The sequence below is a fragment of the Podarcis filfolensis genome (assembly GCF_964270895.1).
Source record: "Podarcis filfolensis genome assembly, chromosome: 17".
NCBI classification, from domain to species: domain Eukaryota; kingdom Metazoa; phylum Chordata; class Lepidosauria; order Squamata; family Lacertidae; genus Podarcis; species Podarcis filfolensis.
Genome location: NC_139621.1, coordinates 37,031,082 through 37,052,058, shown reverse-complemented (window position 1 = coordinate 37,052,058; position 20,977 = coordinate 37,031,082). Strand labels below are relative to the sequence as shown.

Here is a 20,977-nt window from a genome sequence, read left to right as displayed (position 1 = left end):
CGCCCTATGGGCGGCTGGCCCACCCCCAGGCGCACCACCCCAGGTGCCCGATCGGCTTGCTCTGCTGATGTGCATGCTATTTCACATTTAACATTATCACAAGTTGCAAGGTTGCTTATGGTGAAACAGAATTACCTAGAGTCCAAGCATGGTACAATTGATACCCCCGGTAAAAAACATTAAAAAAAAAACACCCCAAACTGACAGAGACTGGTTGATCATTGAAATCTCAGTATATGTCAAAATCCAAGTATAAGTGAATAACATGATACCTGTTTCGGTCATTAGTAACAGAAACCTTCTGAGATTTGCATTTCTTTCCACATCATGATCTCATCATTTTAAAAAGCCCAAGTCTACAGAGCTTCCACTGCTGGACATCCAAAAGAGACCAGGAGAACTCCACTCTGATACTTCTTCCACTCAGGCATATTTGGCAGAAAGTAACAGCAATGGGCAGAACTACTCCATTTGGTATCTTTTCCCAGATCGTTTTAGCAATGGAGTTCACTGCTGCCTTTTTAGGAAATGGATTTATCATAGCTGTGAAAGGACAGAAATGGATCCAAAACAGGAAGATGGCCCCTTGCGACTGCCTCTTGAGCAGTTTGAGCACCTCCAGAATTATAGTGCAGCTGACTGTCATGATCAATAATATTTTGTACTACAGCCTTCTGGAGAAATATATGCATAGTTTTATGATGGATATTGGCGGATTTTGCTGGATGTTTTCCAGCCATGTTAGCCTCTGGTGTGCCACATGGCTCAATATCTTCTACTGTGTGAAGGTCACCAACTTCCCCCATCACCTGTTCCTCTTTCTGAAGCTAAGGATTGATGTACTTGCACCCAGACTGCTTGGAATGGTGATCATAGCTCTCATGCTCTTCTCTGTTCATCCTGTCATTGTTCATTTTGAAAACAAGAAGCTCTGCAATCTCTCAGGAACTCTGACACAGAATGCCAGTCTCAGTAAGGTTTGCTACGACCCATTCTTTGTTTTTAGAACTCTACAGTTATGTTCTTTATGCATGAGTTTCATTCTCAGTGTAGCGGCATCCATGGTTTTGCTCATCTCTCTTTGGAGGCACAGAAAGAATCTAAAAAAGAGTGGCTCTGTCATTAAGGACCTCAGCACTCAGGTCTATCTCAATGTCATGAAGTCTATGTTGTTCTCTCTGCTTGTTGACATTACGTATTTTGTTTCTTTACTCATTCCTGTGGTTCGATTTTTCAGGTATGGCACAAATGGCCAATTACTTTTTGAGATTGTGCTGTCTGCAGTCCCTTCAGCACACACAATGATCTTAATATTGTCCAATCCAAAACTGAAAGAAATCTTAATGCACATTCTACACATCAGACGAAGTGCTACATAAAGAGAAGAGGGCTGTGGATATGTACCCCTTGAATCCAGGAAGACAAGATTCTCTCCCTCCCTACCTCTCTAACTTTCCTCCGATGTACTGTCTGCTGTTTTTCATAATACAATCACATAAAAAAGGAATCTATGAAAAAGAAAAACAGAGAAAAATAAGGAAAAGAAAATATAGAGTCCTCTCAAAAGTAGGTCTTAACTCTTGTCTTACACAGATCGTGGTGGACCCTCCCAGCTCTGATCTGGGAGCTTTCCTTTCTTCTCCTCTTCTCTCACTCAGGGAGGTCTTCCCTTCCCTGCCTCTCCACCCACTGCCTACATGAAGCAAAGGCTACAAAATATTCAGAGAAGAAAGAAGAAAAGTAAAAGGACTTTCCACCTGTCAGTTACATAAAAGTTTCCCCCAAAAAACATTCTCTCTAGAATGATATCCGACTGAGCTTCTTTCTGTTAGGCAACATTTTCCTGGTCTTCTGACCCAAATGTCTCAAATAAATTCCTTTTCCTTTTCACATGAAAAGTCCAAAAGGGGTTCTCTAATTATCGTTATTAAGAAAATGTCAGCAATGGTTTTTTTCTAATCGAACATATCAACTTTCTCTCCTCCTAAACCTGCCCTAAGGTATGTCCCTGCCTAGGAATCCACTGTTCAGTAATAATTTACTCAGACACTTCTACGTGTAAATCATTACTGACAGGGATATTGGCGATAAGTAGGGGTGGGAATAAAATATTTTTTATCCCTTCTTCTTTTAGTTATAAATTCATTAATTTAGTGATATACAGAAATCTATGGAGGTTTGAACAGAGAAGCTTTTGGTTAGTGTGTGAATGCTTCAGGTTCTGTGTTACTTCCAAGAGCTGCCTAAGCAGCTTAATATCGTTAGGCTTGGACTGATCCTATGCTATGGTTGTTCTTGTATCCTTTTGCTGCCATTCAGCGAATATGTCTTCCTTACTCTCTTCAGTCCTGCTGCCAAGATATGCCTGGGCCCTAAATGCCATTTATGGTCCTGACTTCTAGCTTGCTCCCCAGCTTTGACTCCTGGTTTTCCCTTAGGTTCCGTTAACACCCAAGGCTTCAACATAACGCCGGTCCTAAAAGATCTACATTGGCTCCCAGGATGTTTCTGAGCACAATTCAAAGTATTGCTGTTGACCTTTAGAGCCCTAAAAGGCTTTCATCCTGTATATCTGCAGGAGCATCTCCATCATCATCATTCAGCCTGGAAACTGAGGTCCACTTCCGAGGGCCGCCTGGTAGTTCCCTCACTGCAAGAAGTGAAATTACAATGAACCAGGCAGAAGGCCTTTTTGGGAGGTGAACCCAAACTGTGTAGCACCCTCCTGGCAGATGTTAAAGAGTTAAAGAACTATATAGCTTTTTGTAGACATCTGAAGGCAGCCCTCTTTCGGGAAGCTTTTAATGCTCGATGTGTTTTTCCTTTTCCTTTTCCTCTGTATTTTTGTTGGAAGCCATTCAGCTGGGGCAACCTAGTGATATGTGGAGTGAGATTAATGATTATTATTATTATTATTATTATTATTATTAATATTTATACCCCGCCCATCTGGCTGGGTTTCCCCAACTCTTGGCAGCTTCCAACTGAATATTAAAAACAGTACAGCATCAGACATTAAAAACTTCCCTAAAGAGGGCTGTCTTTTAAAAGTAAAATAGTTGTTTATTGCTTTGACATCTGCTGGGAGGGCGTTCCACAGGGCAGGCGCCACTACCGAGAAGGCCCTCTGCCTGGTTCCCTGTAACCTTACTTCTCGCAATGAGGGAACCGCCAGAAGGCCCTCGGCGCTGGATCTCAGTGTTGGGCTGAACGATGGGGGTGGAGACACTCCTTCAGGTATACAGGACCGAGGCTGTTTAGGGCTTTAAAGGTCAGCACCAAGACTTTGAATTGTGCTCGGAAACGTACTGGGAGCCAATGCAGATCTCTCAGAACTGGTGTTATGGGGTCCCGGCGGCCACTCGCAGTCACCAGTCTAGCTGCCGCATTCTGGATTAATTGCAGTTTCCGGGTCACCTTCAAAGGTAGCCCCACGTAGAGTGCGTTGCAGTAGTCCAGGCGGGAGATAACTAGAGCATGCACCACTCCCTGCAGAGGGGAAGGATTGCGGAGAAGTCCAGTTGCACTTCTACTATTACTACTACTACTATTACTTCCCCTTCTACTATGGCAGACCTCACATGCCTGCCCATAATGCAACCCCAACAGCATCTCACAAGTGCAAGTTCAAAATATCAGAAGTTGGGAGGTGACTTATGTTGAAACAGAATTACCAAGAGTCCAAGCACTGTAAAATTTAAACCCACAACAAAAACCCCACCCCAAACTGGTTGATCATTGAAGTCTCAGTACCTGAACAACATGACACCTGGTTCTCTCATTAGTAACTGAATCCTACTGAGATTTGCATTGTTTCCGCATCATGATTTCATCATTTTAAAAAGCCCAAGTCTCCAGAGTTTCCACTGCTGGACATCCAAAAGAGACCAGGAGAATTACACGCTAATGCTTCTTCCACTGAGGCATTTTTGGCAGAAATTAACAACAATGGGCATAACTACTCCACTTGCTATCTCTTTGCAGACCATTGTAGTAACTGAGACCACTGTTGCCTTTTTAGGAAATGGATTTATCCTAGTTGTGAATGGGCACCGATGGCTCCATAACAGGAAGATGGCCCCTTGCGACTTGCTCTTGACCGGTTTGAGCACCTCCAGAATTATGTTGCAGCTGACCATCATGACAAATATAATTCTATACTGCAACGCTGCAGAGAGCAATATGCGTGCATATGGACAAGATATTGGCACATTTCTCTGGATATTTCTCAGCAACGTCAGCCTCTGGTGTGCCGCATGGCTCAATATCTTCTACTGTGTGAAGGTCACCAACTTCCCCCATCACCTGTTCCTCTGGCTGAAGCTAAGGATCGATGTACTTGCACCCAGATTGCTTGGAATGGTGATCATAGCTCTCATGCTCTTCTCTGCTCATCCAACCATTCTTCATTTTGAAAACAAGCAGCTCTGCAATCTCTCTGGAACTCTGACAAGGAATGCCAGTCTCAGCAAGGTTTGCCAAAACCCATTCTTCATGTTTAGAACTCTACAGTTATGTTCTATATGCATGAGTTTCATCCTCAGTGTAGCGGCATCCATGGTTTTGCTCATCTCTCTTTGGAGGCACAGAAGGAATCTCAGAAAGAGTGGCTCTGCCATTAAGGACCTCAGCACTCAGGTCTATCTCAATGTCATGAAGTCTTTGTTGTTCTCTCTGCTTGTTGACATGACGTACTTTGCTGCTTTAATCATTCCTGTAGGCGGTTTATTCCGTTATGGCACAAATGGCCGATTAGCTCTTGAGTTTGTGCTCTCTGCAATCCCTTCAGCACATACCATGATCTTAATATTGTCCAATCCAAAACTGAAAGAAATCTTAATGCACATTCTACACATCAGACGAAGTGCTACATAAAGAGAAGAGGGCTGTGGATATGCACCCCTTGAATCCAAGAAGACAAGATTCTCCGCCTCCCTACCTCTCTCTCTCTCTCTAACTTTCCTCTGATGTACTGTCTGCTGTTTTTCATAATACAACGTAATACAAGGACAGGGAGGAATGTGACCAATTTATCAGAAATTGAGTGGTTACTTCTGGTGAATCAGAATTACCTAGATTTCAAGCACTGTAAAATTTATGCACACAGCAAAAAACAACAACAGCACCACCCCAAACTGGTTGCTCATTGAAGTCTCAGTACCTGAACAACATGACACCTGGTTCTCTCATTAGTAATAGAATCCTACTGAGATTTGCATCGTTTCCACATCATGATTTCATCATTTTAAAAAGCCCCAGTCTCCAGAGTTTCCACTGCTGGACATCCAAAAGAGACCAGGAGAATTACCCGCTGATACTTCTTCCACTGAGGCATTTTTGGCAGAAATTAACAACAATGGGCATAACTACTCCGCTTGCTATCTCTTTCCAGACCATTCTAGCAATTGAGTCTGCTGTTGCCGTTTTAGCAAATGGATTTATCCTAGTTGTGAATGGGCACCGATGGCTCCAAAACAGGAAGATGGCCCCTTGCGACTTCCTCTTGACCAGTTTGAGCACCTCCAGAATTATGCTGCAGCTGACCATCCTGACAATTAATATTCTGTACTACAACACTGCAGAGAGCAATATGCGTGCATATGGACAAGATATTGGCACATTTCTCTGGATATTTCTCAGCAACGTCAGCCTCTGGTGTGCCGCATGGCTCAATGTCTTCTACTGTGTGAAGGTCACCAACTTCCCCCATCACCTGTTCCTCTGGCTGAAGCTAAGGATCGATGTACTTGCACCCAGACTGCTTGGAATGGTGATCATAGCTCTCATGCTCTTCTCTGCTCATCCAACCATTCTTTATTTTGAAGCTAAGAAGGCCTGCAATCTCTCAGGAACTCTGTCACAGAATGTCAGTCTCAGCAAAGTTTGCCACAACTCATTCTTTGTTTTTAATACTCTACAGTTCTTTTCTATATGCATGAGTTTCATCCTCAGCGTAGCGGCATCCATAGTTTTGCTCATCTCTCTTTGCAGGCACAGAAAGAATATGAAAAAGAGTGGCTTTGTCATTAAGGACCTCAGCACTCAGGTCTATCTCAATGTCATGAAGTCTTTGTTGTTCGGTCTGCTCGTTGACATTACGTATTTTGCCACTTTAATCATTCCTATAAGTGGTTATTTCAGGTATGTAGCATATGACGGTTTCAGTTTGGTAGTAGTGCTGTCTGCAGTCCCTTCAGCACATACCATAATCTTAATATTGTCCAATCCCAAACTGAAGGAAATCTTATTGCGTATACTAAACATCAGAAATGTGGCTTCATAAAGTGAAGAGGGCTGTGGACACGCATTCCTTGTATCCAAGAAAAACCTCCCCCCCACCCTTTAATACATGTCTGTTCCTCCTAAACCTGCCCTGAGTTTTATTCCTGCCTAGAAATCCAACCTTTGATCATTATTTGCACAGATCCTTCCACTCATTACTAACAGCGATATTGGTAATGAGTAAGGGGGAAATAAAATATTTATTCATTCTTCCATTTTTAATTATAAATTCATTCATTTAGTATAGATCTTCAGAACATTTCCTTAGAGCAGTTTAAGTCAATGCCTGGAGTCAGCACTTGCCTTGAATATATATTCATTTGCTGGTGAGGAACATCAACGAACAGGGAAAAACCTACTTATAGATCAGAAGTTGGTTGACGATTTCTATGATCCATGATCGGTCATTGTTTGGGATTGTCATGATGACGTACATGACTTAGTGAGCTATTATCTCTACATTCTAATTCAGAGCTAGATATATGCATGTTCATTCATTTGCTCTTATGCAGATAAGGGGACCAGGCAAGGCTGCCCTCTTTCACCCTTATTATTTATCATGGTACTTGAATGCCTAGCGATTGTAATAAGGAAAGACACAAAGATAAAAGGCATAACAGTTGAGGAAAAAATCACATAAAATAAAGGCCTTCACAGATGAACTGATATTAACAACCGAAAACCCAGAAGAAAGTGTGCCACAAATAATAGGGGAAAAATCTTGAATTCGGGAAAGTAGCAGGATTCAAGTTAAACAAAAACAAGACCAATATGTTAGCAAAAAATATGACTATGCAGGAAAAAGAAGAATTACAAAGATATCAGGATTGGCAATAGTAAACAAAACCAAGTACCTGGGAATCTAGCTGACAAACCAAAATAGTACAACAAACACCTCGGGTTACAGACACTTCGGGTTGCAGACTCCGCTAACCGGAAGTAGTACTTCGGGTTAACAACTTTGCCCCAGGATGAGAACAGAAATCACGTGGTGGTGGTGCAGCAGCAGCGGGAGCCCCATTAGCTGACGTGGTACCTCAGGTTAAGAACGGTTTCAGGTTAAGAACGGACCTCCGGAACAAATTACATTCTTAACCCGAGGTACCACTGTAACCTATTTAAAGACAACTATACAAAAATTTGGAAAGAAGTCCCAAGAGATTTGGAAATCGGGAATAAGTTAAGACTTTCACTTTGTGGCAGGATATCAGTAGGACAAACGAATGTGTTGCCTAAAACGATGTTTTTATTTCAAATGATACCAATCATTTGAGGGGAAGGCTGTTTCAAATTATGGCAAATAGACCTATCAAAATTTATTTGGCAGCAAGAATTAAATATAAACTTTTAATAGATAAAATATACAGAGGTAGATTGGCATTATCTAACCTAAAGTTGTATTACGATTCGGTTTGTTTAAATTGGTTAAAAGTGGATATTGCTACAGGATGGAGATTTACTGGACCTAGAAGGGTTTAATAACCGCTATGCGCGGCATGCGTATTTAGGATACAAAAAGGTGAAAGTTCACAGGGGATTTACTAATCATATCATAAGAAAATTGATATACAGAGTATGGGTAAATACAAAGAACTACTAGAACCAAAGACACCCTGGTGGATTTCGCCCTTTGAAGCAATAATGGTAAAAAAGAAAAATATGGAACTAAATTGGTCTACAAATAAGGATTTATTAAAATAAAAAAATAATAAGCTGATATTAAAAGACTATGAGGAAATAAGACATCATCTAAAAGGGTGGATTCAGTATCAGCAACTAAATGAAGTGTTCAAGGCAGACAAGAAAAGAGGCTTTACAGAGTCTCATTACTAGATAAAGAGTTATTACAAAATAACGCTCAGATAATTTCTAAAATTTATAAAACATTACTGGAGTGGGAGGTGAACAGGTAAAAGAGGTGATGATTAGATGGGCTATAGATAGAGGTAAAACTATTGAATTATAAAAAAAAATTATGGAAAAAATTATGGAAAGAGAGTTGAAAATTTACAGCTTGTGAAGCGATAAGGGAAAATGTAATAAAGATGTTTTACAGACGGTATTTAACACCAACCAAAATATGTAAAATGTATAAAACAAAATCAAATCTGTGTTGCAGGTAGGGGACACTCATACATATGTGGTGGAGATGTGATAAAATCAAAGGCTTCTGGGATATAGTGTATGAAGAGTTAAAGAAAATGTTTAAACAAAACTTTGTTATGAAAACAGAAGCTTTTTTATTGGGGATACTAGACATAGATATACCCAGCGAAAATAAGAAAATATTGCTGTAAGCCGCAGGAGCGGCAAGAACACTAATTGCCAAAAATTGAAAAAAAGAAATAATCCCAACAAAAAAACAAAAAAAGAATGGCAAGACAAATTATTTGATCATATTGAATTGATAGAATGACAGAGGCAATTAGGGGTCAAACCAAGCAAAAATTCCAAAAAGAATGGGTAAAATATAGAGAATATCTTAAAAAGCAGTGCCCTCAAATTAATACTTGGACTTGTTTCGATTAACTTCTGCAGAATAATTTATGGCACTTAAATTAAAAACAGAAAGAAAAAGGGGCAATAATAAACTAAAAAGGAGACAATTTACCAAAAATAAGTCAATTAGAAGAAAAGAAGAACTGAAATATGGTGTGTGTCTATAAATACAAAACAAATAATATAAAGTTGTCATACTTTGTTTTATTTGTATTTTTGGTTTTGTGTTTTGTTGTTGTTTTTCTTTTGATTCTGTGCTATTATTTTCATGTTTAGTTTGACAAGTGTGTGTTGTAAATAAACACAATTAAAAAACAAACAAAACAAAACAAATCATTTGCTCTTATGTAGCTGTATAATTTATTGTATGACAAAAATATTGATAGCTCAGTTGGTAGAGCACGAAACTCTTAATTTCAGGATTGCGGGTTCAAGCCCAACTTTGGGCAAAAAGATTCCTGAATTGCAGGGGCTGGACTAGATAACCCTTGTGGTCCCTTCCAACTCTGGTTCTATGAGATATTGCAAGTCCATGGGGAGTGCAGGGATGGTTGCGCCCTCCCTGGATCTCTAACCCACACCCCAGCTTATGCACCCCAGAGGGTCACTTCGGTGCTGCTAACGTAGCGTTTTGACTTCACCTCGCCCCCCACTTCATAAGGCGCAGTCCATTCTCTCTCGAGACAGACAGATGCCAGCCACATTCTTTTTATGAACAATCTTCTCTATTTTAGGTTCAAAGGTGGTTTGCCTTGGAATGGAAAAAAAAACTACACATACCCTCTACTGGAATGCCCAATCCAGATTCATGCCTTTAATAGGATGCCCTGCTTTGTCAGTGACAGCCTGGATGCAGAAAAGTGATGTGAGGCACTAGCAGGGGAACCTGCAAGGGAACCCCAAAGGGAAGACAGCTTAGAGGCAGGGAATTGGTGGTAGGATGACAATGTGTGGTCAGAAGGAGAACAGGGAGCAAAGTAGAAGGAGGAGGTGTTGGAAGCTGAAGAGGTAACAGGGTTTAGTGAGCAGGAAGAGGCTGTGGGAAACAGTAATCCTGAATGAGAGGCAGAAGAGGAGGCTGGAGAGGAGAGGGTCAAGAGGCAGCAGCAAGTCAGGCTGCTAAAGAAGCCAGGGAGTCTCCCCCTCCTGCTGTGACCAGCTCCCCTCTCCTTTGTGGGAATGATCAGGGAGGCAGGAGAGGATATATTGTTTAATTATATCCTTCCCAACTTGTGTTAACAAGTTCTACAATTTAGCAGAGTCACATTCCCCTTTTTAAACTTGTACAGCGGATAACGTCTTTGCCAGGCTTGTTTAAGCCTCTAGAATAAGTTTCCTGGTAATTCCCCTTTTATTCCCTCATAAAAGAAATAGACACGACACAGTCTTGTATAAAAGTATATAAAACAGTTTACTCACATTCTGTTCACAAATGGATCCCAGGAGGCAGACTTAAGTTACAAAATATATACACCTGGAATCTATCCCATAAGGAGATAGTTCCTTTGTCCTCTCTTGGCTGCAAGCCAAGAGAGTATCTCAGGCTATGAAGATTTTTGCTTCTTCGAGGAATGGAGTCAGAGAGATGGCTACCTCCACTGTGCTATTTTCTTACCTGCACAGGTGAGGTCACGCCCACATCTGGTCACACGTAGAGGAAGTTTGTCCCAGCCCAGGAGGAAATAGGAAGTTCCGACATCCTCTTTTATGTCCACTCTAGGAATGTTGTATTTGACTGCTCTGTGTTTCACATCCCACACCCTCTGGTCTCCCAGAACCCATGGAGGTATGAAGAGGGTGGAGCACAGATAGAAAGACAGAGAATATTCCTCTTCCTTGGGAAAGACTCTGGGAAGGAGGAGATTGGAGAGCTGAGGGAAGGCAGGGACCTTCACCCCCCCGCAACTGCTTCATTTGGGCATTGGAGAAGAGTTGCTGGGCTCACTAGGCCTTAGCTGTTCTGTTTCCTTGAATAAAGAGTTAACTTCACTGGCATTGGCTGTTTTATTTCTGACTTCCCCCTGGCTCCTGCCTTCACGTGCTGCTACCACCACTTCAGACAGTGGCTATAGCAATCCCACCACGTAAAGCAGCAGTGGGGCAACAGCTCCCTCCTCCTCTTCCTCATCCGTGCCATTTCTCTCAGGTGCTACCCAAAGCAGCTGCTTCATCCCATGTCATTCTTGGGCAGGTTCTTTTTTCCCTACTGGATGAAGCCATTAGAATTGTGAGACAGTACATATACAGAATATGTATATATTCATACATTCACTCAGCGGGACGCAGGTGGCGCTGTGGGTAAAACCTCAGCACCTAGGACTTGCCGATCGCATGGTCGGCGGTTCGAATCCCCGCGGCGGGGTGCGCTCCCATCGTTCGGTCCCAGCGCCTGCCAACCTAGCAGTTCGAAAGCACCCCCGGGTGCAAGTAGATAAATAGGGACCGCTAACCAGCGGGAAGGTAAACGGCGTTCCGTGTGCTGCGCTGGCCTGCCAGATGCAGCTTGTCACGCTGGCCACGTGACCTGGAAGTGTCTGCGGACAGCGCTGGCTCCCGGCCTATAGAGTGAGATGAGTGCACAACCCTAGAGTCTGTCAAGACTGGCACGTACGGGCAGGGGTACCTTTACCTTTACATATACAGAAACCTATGGAGGTTTGGACAGAGAAGCTTTGGGTTAGTGTGTGAATGCTCCAGGTTCTGAGTTACTTCCAAGAGCTGCCTAAGCAGCTTAATATCCCCAGGCCTGGGACTGACCTGTGAACCTGACTTTCCTGTATTCTTTTGTTGCCGTTCAATCCTGACATCTGGCTTACTCTTCAGTCCTGCTTCCTAGATATCCCTTGGCTCTAAATGGCTTTTTTTTTGGTCCTGACTTCTTACTTGCTCTCAGTCCTGGTTTCCCCTTTGGTTCCCTTGACTCCCAAGGCTTCAATCCATGGCTCACCTAAGATTTGCCCCCATGATGCAGCCCCAAAGCATCTCACAAATCCCTCATTGATTTAGTTGCTCTTCTACTGTAGTTCAGTAGATTATCCTATCCATGAGGTTTAACATTTCACATTATCACAAGTTGGGAGGTCACTTATGGTGGAACAGAATTACCTAGAGTCCAAGCATTGAAAAATTGATACCCCTGCAAAAAAAATGTATACCCACCCAAACTGACAGAGATTGGTTGATCATTGAAATCTCAGCATATGTCGAAATCCAAGTATATGTGAATAACATGATACCTGGTTCTGTCATTAGTAACAGAATCCTTCTGAGATTTGAATTTCTTTCCACATCATGATCTCATCATTTTAAAAGCCCAAGTCTCCAGAGTTTCCACTGCTGGACATCCAAAAGAAACCAGGAGAATTACATTCTGATACATCTTCCATTCAGGCTTTTCTCGTCGAAAGTAACAACAATGGGCATAACTACTCCATTTGGTATCTTTTTCCAGACCTTTTTAGCAATTGAGTCTGCTGTTGCCTTTTTAGGAAATGGATTTATCCTAGTTGCGAATGGGCACCGATGGCTCCAAAACAGGAAGATGGCCCCTTGCGACTTCCTCTTGACCTGTTTGAGCACCTCCAGAATTATGCTGCAGCTGACCATCTTGATAAATAATATTCTGTACAACAGCCTTCCAGAGAACTATACGCGTACTTTTACAAGAGAGATTGGCGGATTTTTCTGGTTTTTTCTCAGCAATGTTAGCCTCTGGTGTGCCACATGGCTTGATATTTTCTACTGTGTGAAGGTCACCAACTTCCCCCATCACCTGCTCCTCTGGCTGAAGCTAAGGATCGATGTACTTGTATCTAGACTGCTCGGAATGGTGATCATAGCTCTCATGCTCTTCTCTGTTCCTCCAACCATTCTTTATTTTGAAAATAAGAAGCTCTGTAATCTCTCAGGAACTCTGACACAGAATGCCAGTCTCAGCAAGGTTTGCAAAGACCCATTATCTGCTTTTAGAATTCTACAGTACTGTTCTATGTGCATGAGTTTCATCCTGAGCGTAATGGCATCCATGCTTTTTCTCATCTCTCTTTGGAGGCACATAAAAAATCTAAGAAAGAGTGGCTCTGCCATTAAGGACCTCAGCACTCAGGTCTATCTCAATGTCATGAAGTCTTTGTTGTTCTCTCTGTTCCTTGGCATTACGTATTTTGCTGCTTTACTCATTCGTATGGCTAATTTCTACATGTCTGGCACAAATATGCTATTAGTTTTTGACTTAGTGCTGTCTGCACTTCTTTCAGCACACTCAGTAATCTTGATATTGTCCAATGCAAAACTCAGAGTAATCTTAATGCACATTCTGAACCTCAGATAAAGAAAAGAGGGCTTGTGGCATGCATCCCTCGTGCAAAAGAAAATCCCCAAAGATTTTCCCACCAGCCATTCTCCCTCTCGCTCTATCTGTATATGTATATGCATGTGTGTGTATAAGCATTTGTGTGTGTGTGTGTGTGTGTGTGTGTGTGTGTGTGTGTGTAATACTTGCCTCAGGTGTATTGGCTTGTATTTCTCCCTTCCCATCCCAAATAGACAAGATCCTACCGTTTATTAATTTCTGGGGTTTAGGAGGGTCCCCCTCACACATCTCTAACACCATCAACAAACCACTTTATTTCGGGTTCAAATGTGGTTTGCCTTGGAATGGAGTAGATTGCACATACCCCTCTGTTGGACTGCCCAATCCAGATTCATTCCTTTTATAGGATATTTGTATTCACAGTTGGCACTAACAGAGGCAGATGTTTTGGTGTGGGGAGTGAAGGCTTGGGATGCAGAGCTGTGTGGCCCAGAATCTCCCCTTCATCCTCCAACCTAGACTGCTACCCTCAGATAGGCTAAAAGGGGCACCCACTGTTAGAGTAAGGGTATTTTCACATTGTCACCTTAGTGTACAATGTTCTGTATTCCCTTCAACTAAACTCAGGTGTAAATATGTGTAAATACTGGAAATACTTGCCCTAATCATTCAGTTCATTGGAACTTTTTCTAATCAGTTGACCATTATGACAAATAACAACATGTAATCTACTCCTCGCTGAAGAATTGATGATTTTGAGTTATGGTGTTGGAGGAGACTCTTGAGAGTCCCATGGACTGCAAGAAGATCAAACCTCTCCATTCTGAAGGAAATCAGCCCTGAGTGCTCACTGGAAGGACAGATCCTGAAGCTGAGGCTCCAATACTTTGGCAACCTCATGAGAAGAGAAGACTCCCTGGAAAAGACCCTGATGCTGGGAAAGATGGAGGGCACAAGGAGAAGGGGACGACAGAGGACGAGATGGTTGGACAGTGTTCTCGAAGCTACCAGCATGAGTTTGACCCAACTGCGGGAGGCAGTGGAAGACAGGAGGGCCTTCCATGCTCTGGTCCATGGGGTCACGAAGAGGCAGACATGACTAAATGACTAAACAACAACAATCTACTCCTTGCCCTGAGATTTCAAACTCTTCCTTTACAATATTGCAAAGTTCATTCATTTACGACTTCCATAAATCTCTTTCCTTCTTACAAGCATTGTTAATTTAACTGGCCCATCATTTCTACTGTTTCTAGATGGTGATGATATTGACTTTTTTGGTTTTAATGTTATTCTATTTTTGGTATTTTAACTGCTGTAAACTGCTCTGGTAAACCTTGGAATGAAAGACAGTACAGAAATGATTTTATCAATAAAGTAGTAATAGAATGGTATTTTTTGCTTGGTTTCAGTGATTTTCCATATTTCATGGCAAGAGGTACAGCCAGACTCTTCTTCAGTCTGCCTCCATCCCATCTCATCAGACTTTATCCCTAACCTGCTCTCACTTTGCTGCCTAGGTAGGCCTGACCTTCCTACAGGGAGTGAGCTGATGATACAGTGCATGGAAATTCAGCAATCTGTTTACAGCGACCACAGAGCATGCCAGGTTTCCAAAGTCAAATATGCAAAGGAAAAATGGAAATGCTGTAAAAGAATCTCTCGGGACTTTGCATTTCCATTTGTCTGAAATCAGAGGAAGGCATCCCGCAGTTGGGTCCCCCTTCCCCCATGATATGTAGTTTAAAACATAGGTGGCACTGGAAGATTGTATCTGAGTGCTGTTGGGAGTTTCCTGGAGTTTCTTCTGTCTCTTCCTGCCTGGACCTTGCATGTCATGGTGTCAGAAGTCAAGTTTAAAACACAAAGATCCCCCGGGAGGGAGGGCAGTTTGGGCTAGCAAGCGTCCCAAAACCTTAAAACTCCCAAAGCCAGAAGAACCCAGTCTCTGTCTCTGGTCCCCTACAAACATATCCATTGGAGGTGTTTTGTTCTGTTTTGACTTATTAAGTCCTTTGGAAGAGATTTCTGCATAGGTCAAATAGATTGCCTTGCCTGTCAGCCCGCTAACCACAACACACTCTGCCCATCTCCTGCACCCATATTAATCAAGTTGCTCTCTGTGTGTGTAGTCGATTTTCATTCTGCCCCAAGTAATTGCCGTATGACCAACTTGCAAATTATGCACATTTAACTTACTCAAATTCAGTTTTAGGTATTTGGCCCCAAAGGAGGAGGTGGATCTTGCAAAAGAAAAAAACTTCCAACCTGCCATTGCACCCACCTTGGGAGAGCGTTCGAAGTTGCAGGTTGAGAGTGTTTTGACTCTATGCTATTTTGGCTTTATGTGCTGTTTCTGGAATGTAACCCTCACATAAACAGAGTCAGCTGTAGCCTGTCAGGTCGTAAACCTCTCTGCACCAAGGAAGAAACATTTCATCCCCAGGCAATTCTTTCCCTCACAGAGAAAGTATACAAGCTACCAACCCAAACTAACAGAGATTGGTTGATCATTGAAGTCTCAGCATATGTCGAAATCCAAGTATATGTGAATAACATGATACCTGGTTCTGTCATTAGTAACAGAATCCTTCTGAGATTTGAATTTCTTTCCACACCATGATCTCATCATTTTAAAAGCCCAAGTCTCCAGAGTTGCCACTGCCAGACATCCAAAAGAAACCAGGAGAATTACATTCTGATACTTCTTCCATTCAGGCTTTTCTCGTCGAAAGTAACAACAATGGGCATAACTACTCCATTTGGCATCTTTTTCCAGACCTTTTTAGCAATTGAGTCTGCTGTAGCCTTTTTAGTAAATGGATTTATCCTAGCTGTGAATGGGCACCGATGGCTCCAAAACAGGAAGATGGCCCCTTGCGACTTCCTCTTGACCAGTTTGAGCACCTCCAGAATTATGCTACAGCTGACCGCCATGATGAATAATATTTTGTACAACAGCCTTCCAGAGAACTATACGCGTACTTCTACAAAAGAGATTGGCGCATATTTCTGGTTGTTTCTCAGCAGTGTTAGCCTCTGGTGTGCCACATGGCTTGATATTTTCTACTGTGTGAAGGTCACCAACTTCCCCCATCACCTGTTCCTCTGGCTGAAGCTAAGGATCGATGCGCTTGTATCTAGAATGCTTGGAATGGTGATCATAGCTCTCATGCTCTTCTCTGTTCCTCCAACCATTCTTTATTTTGAAAATAAGAAGCTCTGTAATCTCTCAGGAACTCTGACACAGAATGCCAGTCTCAGCAAGGGTTGCAAAGACCCATTATCTGCTTTTAGAATTCTACAGTTCTGTTCTATGTGCATGAGTTTCATCCTGAGCGTAACGGCATCCGTGCTTTTCTTCATCTCTCTTTGGAGGCACATGAGGAATCTAAGAAAGAGTGGCTCTGCCATTAAGGACCTCAGCACTCAGGTCTATCTCAATCTCATGAAGTCTTTGTTGTTCTCTCTGTTGTTTGGCATTACGTATTTTGCTGCTTTAGTCATTCCTATGGCTCATTTGTACAAGTATGGCACAGATATGCAATTAGTTTTTGACTTAGTGCTGTCTGCACTTCTTTCAGCACACTCAGTAATCTTGATATTGTCCAATGCAAAACTCAAAGTAATCTTAATGCACATTCTGAACCTCAGATAAAGAAAAGAGGGCTTGTGACATGCATCCCTCGTGCAAAAGAAAATCCCCAAAGATTTTCCCACCAGCCATTCTCCCTCTCGCTCTATCTGTATATGTATATGCATGTGTGTGTATAAGCATTTGTGTGTGTGTGTGTGTGTGTGTGTGTGTGTGTGTGTAATACTTGCCTCAGGTGTATTGGCTTGTATTTCTCCCTTCCCATCCCAAATAGACAAGATCCTACCATTTATTAATTTCTGGGGTTTAGGAGGGTCCCCCTCAGAAATCTCTAACACCATCAACAAACCACTTTATTTTAGGTTCAAATGTGGTTTGCCTTTAAATGGAGAAGACTGCACATACCCCTCTGCCGGACTGCCCAATCCAGATTCATTCCTTTTATAGGATATTTTTATTCACAATTGGCACTAACAGATGCGGATGTTGTGGTGTGGGGAGTGAAGCCTTGGGATGCAGAGCTGTGTGGCCCAGAATCTCCCCTTCATCCCCCAACCTAGACTGCTACCCTCAGATAGGCTGAAAGGGGCACCCACTGTTAGAGTAAGGGTATTTTCACATTGTCACCTTAGTGTACAATATTCTGTATTCCCTTCAACTAAACTCAGGTGTAAATATGTGTAAATACTGGAAATACTTGTCCTAATCATTTAGTTCATTGGAACTTTTTCTAATCAGTTGACCATTATGACAAATAACAACATGTAATCTACTCCTCACCGAAGAATTGATGCTTTTGAATTCTGGTGCTGGAGGAGACTCTTGAGAGTCCCATGGACTGCAAGAAGATCAAACCTCTCCATTCTGAAGGAAATCAGCCCTGAGTGCTCACTGGAAGGACAGATTCTGAAGCTGAGGCTCCAATACTTTGGCCACCTCATGAGAAGAGAAGACTCCTTGGAAAAGACCCTGATGTTGGGAAAGATGGAGGGCACAAGGAGAAGGGGATGACAGAGGACGAGATGGTTGGATAGTGTTCTCGAAGCGACCAGCATGAGTTTGACCAAACTGCGGGAGGCAGTGGAAGACAGGAGTGCCTGGCGTGCTCTGGTCCATGGGGTCACGAAGAGTTGGACACAACTAAACGACTAAACAACAACAATCTACTCCTTGCCCTGAGATTTCAAACTCTTCCTTTACAATATTGCAAAGTTCATTCATTTACGACTTACATAAATCTCTTTCCTTCTTAAAAGCATTGTTAATTTAACTGGCCCATAATTTCTACTGTTTCTAGATGGTGATGATATTGACTTTTTTGGTTTTAATGTTATCCTATTTTTAGTATTTTAACTGCTGTAAACTGCTCTGGTAAACCTTGGAATGAAAGACAGTATAGAAATGATTTTATCAATAAAGTAGTAATAGAATGGTATTTTTTGCTTGGTTTCAGTGATTTTCCATATTTCATGGCAAGAGGTACAGCCAGACTCTTCTTCAGTCTGCCTCCATCCCATCTCACCAGGCTTTATTCCTAACCTGCTCTCACTTTGCTGCCTAGGTAGGCCTGACCTTCCTACAGGGAGTGAGCTGATGATACAGTGCATGGAAATTCAGCAATCTGTTTACAGCGACCACAGAGCATGCCAGGTTTCCAAAGTCAAATATGCAAAGGAAAAATGGAAATGCTGTAAAAGAATCTCTCGGGACTTTGCATTTCCATTTGTCTGAAATCAGAGGAAAGCATCCCGCAGTTGGGTCCCCCTTCCCCCATGATATGTAGTTTAAAACATAGGTGGCACTGGAAGATTGTATCTGAGTGCTGTTAGGAGTTTCCTGGAGTTTCTTTTGTCTCTTCCTGCCTGGACCTTGGAGGTCATGGTGTCAGACGTCAAGCTTAAAACACAAAGATCCCCAGGGAGGGAGGGCAGTTTGGGCTAGCAAGCGTCCCAAAACCTTAAAACTCCCAAAGCCAGAAGAACCCAGTCTCTGTCTCTGGTCCCCTACAAACATATCCATTGGAGGTGTTTTGTTCTGTTTTGTTTCTGGGGTTTTCACATTGCATGGCCCATGTTGTAGCACCCTGCTTGTGGTTAACGCTTAGCTGGAATGAAATATTCAACGCAGCAATAGAGAAATTAAAATAACAATTTAATTGTCAGACAAATAAATGATAGGCACAGTGGTATATGGTTACCAAAGCTCCGCCAGCCCTCCAGCCCTGATGGCCAGCACTTATATTTCCTCAGCCCAGCCCCCTTGCTCCTCCTTTGGCTGCCTCTGTCCAATCAGCCTGGTTGAAATTCCTGTTGGCTGTTTGCTAGAACCAATCATAAAAGATACACCCATTTCCTATTACCTTTTATGGGAGACAAAGAGCTATATTTCCTTCTATCCATAAATGGCAGACAAGTAGCCATATATCTTACATTTGCCTCAACAAGGCACCTTAATTACCAGATCACCTTTTGCCCCTGTTGCCCCTGCATTCCAAAACAAATGGCTAAACAAATGGCTCATGGTATTAAATTCTATCTAAACAGAGATCTTGGGTTCACATTCTCACACACCATCAATGAAATAAGAATCTAACATAAGAATCTAACATTTCTTACTTTCTAAATCCTTTGCATAATTACATTAAGCCAACAAATCTCATACATTACATAGATAGCTTTTTAGAAGAAAAGGCCTTTGCAAAGTAAAAAAGGAACTCAGTAAAAACAGCTTCAAAAGGAAGCCTCTTCAGTTTACACCCTCCTTTCCCAGCCAGCTGCTTTTCCCATTAGCTCTTCCCAAAATTTATTGCCCTTTAACTCTCTCATTATACCTTAGACCTTAGGAAAATATGGCTAGAGTCTGATGGGAGGCACATGGTATTATTTTCTGTTAAACAATAAATCTTACTATTTACCAACTCTTAGTGTTTTTGCAGCTTGATTGTATTCTGTAATATGTAGGGTCAGTGTAACATTTGCTGCCAGCCTGTAATTCCCTTTTACAACTTTGAGAAACTTGTCTCCTGCTACTGCTATAAATCAGGGGGGCCCTTGTTCAGGAGAGCAGGAAGATAAACAAGTACTTAGCCAGCTGGTTTCTGCCTGGCATGAAACATACAAACATTTGCAAATATATCTTTAAGCTCATTTTAAAATACAGGCCTTGATCAGATGCCTCAATGTATTGTTTTTTCTTCAACCTACTAAGATCTTTGCACGTCCTGTGCTTCCTAAGCTATGGACAAAGTTAGCTTGAAATACATAGAACATTCATTCAATCATTCATGCTAAGGCACCTGAGCTGGTTTACAATTCTACTATACAAGAAAAAATTGATGTTTATGTCAGAAGCTAATGGTATGTGTGCTCCCTGGTCTGGGCTCCCTCACTCCTGTCTTCCCTCAGAGAAGGTTGGGGAAGAGCTGCCCCATCATCTTTCTCAGGTCATTGATGCTTCTGTCCAACAAACTCACCTCAAGAAATTAAGCTAAGCGGTGCTGTTTTTTCTAGAAAAAGAGGTGCCGGAACTCACCCTTGTTCTCTCACAATGGCAATGGTGCTGACCTGAGAGGTGCCAGAACTGAGCCCTGAAGCTAAGGAATATAACATATCTCAACGCTTCTTAAACAGAGAAATGTAAAACATCACAGATATGCATCACCAACATGGAAGTGGGCCCTTATGGTGTTGTGGCAATGTGCTCAGGGAAGCCATTTTGAGAGTGAAAATGTTTGGTTTTTTTTTTAATAATTTTTATTAACTGGCCAATCACATCAAATTAAATCACATCACATAATTCCAAATTACAAAGCCAAATTTTTAAATTTTGTTGGGGGAACCCATACTTCAAGATCCAAAGGGGGATTCAAATCATCTTCTTATTACTGCGTTAATGTCCAAATCAGTCCCAATCAGTCCAGACAAAGTTCATAATTCTATCCAGTCTTATCTTGGTGTTTCCACATCATATCTTGTTCATATAATTTCTATTTTTCCTTTACGATCTCTTCTGTTAGTCTCCTTAAGCCGATAAGCAAAATAATAATCCTGTGTGGATTTCCCGTTCCTCCACTAAGTCCAGATGGTTTCCATATATCTCCTTCGTAGATAGCATCGCTCTTTCCATCATGAATTTGGCATTTGTCGCTCTTAAGTCCCACCGAGGAGTTGATCCACGATATGTAAACAACTCTATTTCTCTCTTTCTCCTCCCAGACCCAAGAGCTCCAACAATGCCTCCCAAAATGGCGACGGCATTTTTAACTGCGTCATTCCAAAACTCTTAGCTTT

At 42.1% G+C, this 20,977-nt stretch overlaps 1 protein-coding gene across 1 annotated transcript; it reads left to right on the top strand.

Annotated features, from left to right (window-relative positions):
* Nucleotides 1-304: 304 nt before the first annotated feature.
* On the top strand, nt 305-1,379 carry LOC310752360 (taste receptor type 2 member 7-like; the record flags this gene model as incomplete). Its single annotated transcript, XM_083592469.1, has 1 exon — nt 305-1,379. Exon 1 carries the CDS (start codon nt 453-455, stop codon nt 1,377-1,379), a length of 927 nt encoding a protein of 308 aa, XP_083448595.1. The 5' UTR covers nt 305-452.
* Between the last annotated feature and the right edge of the window lie 19,598 nt (nt 1,380-20,977).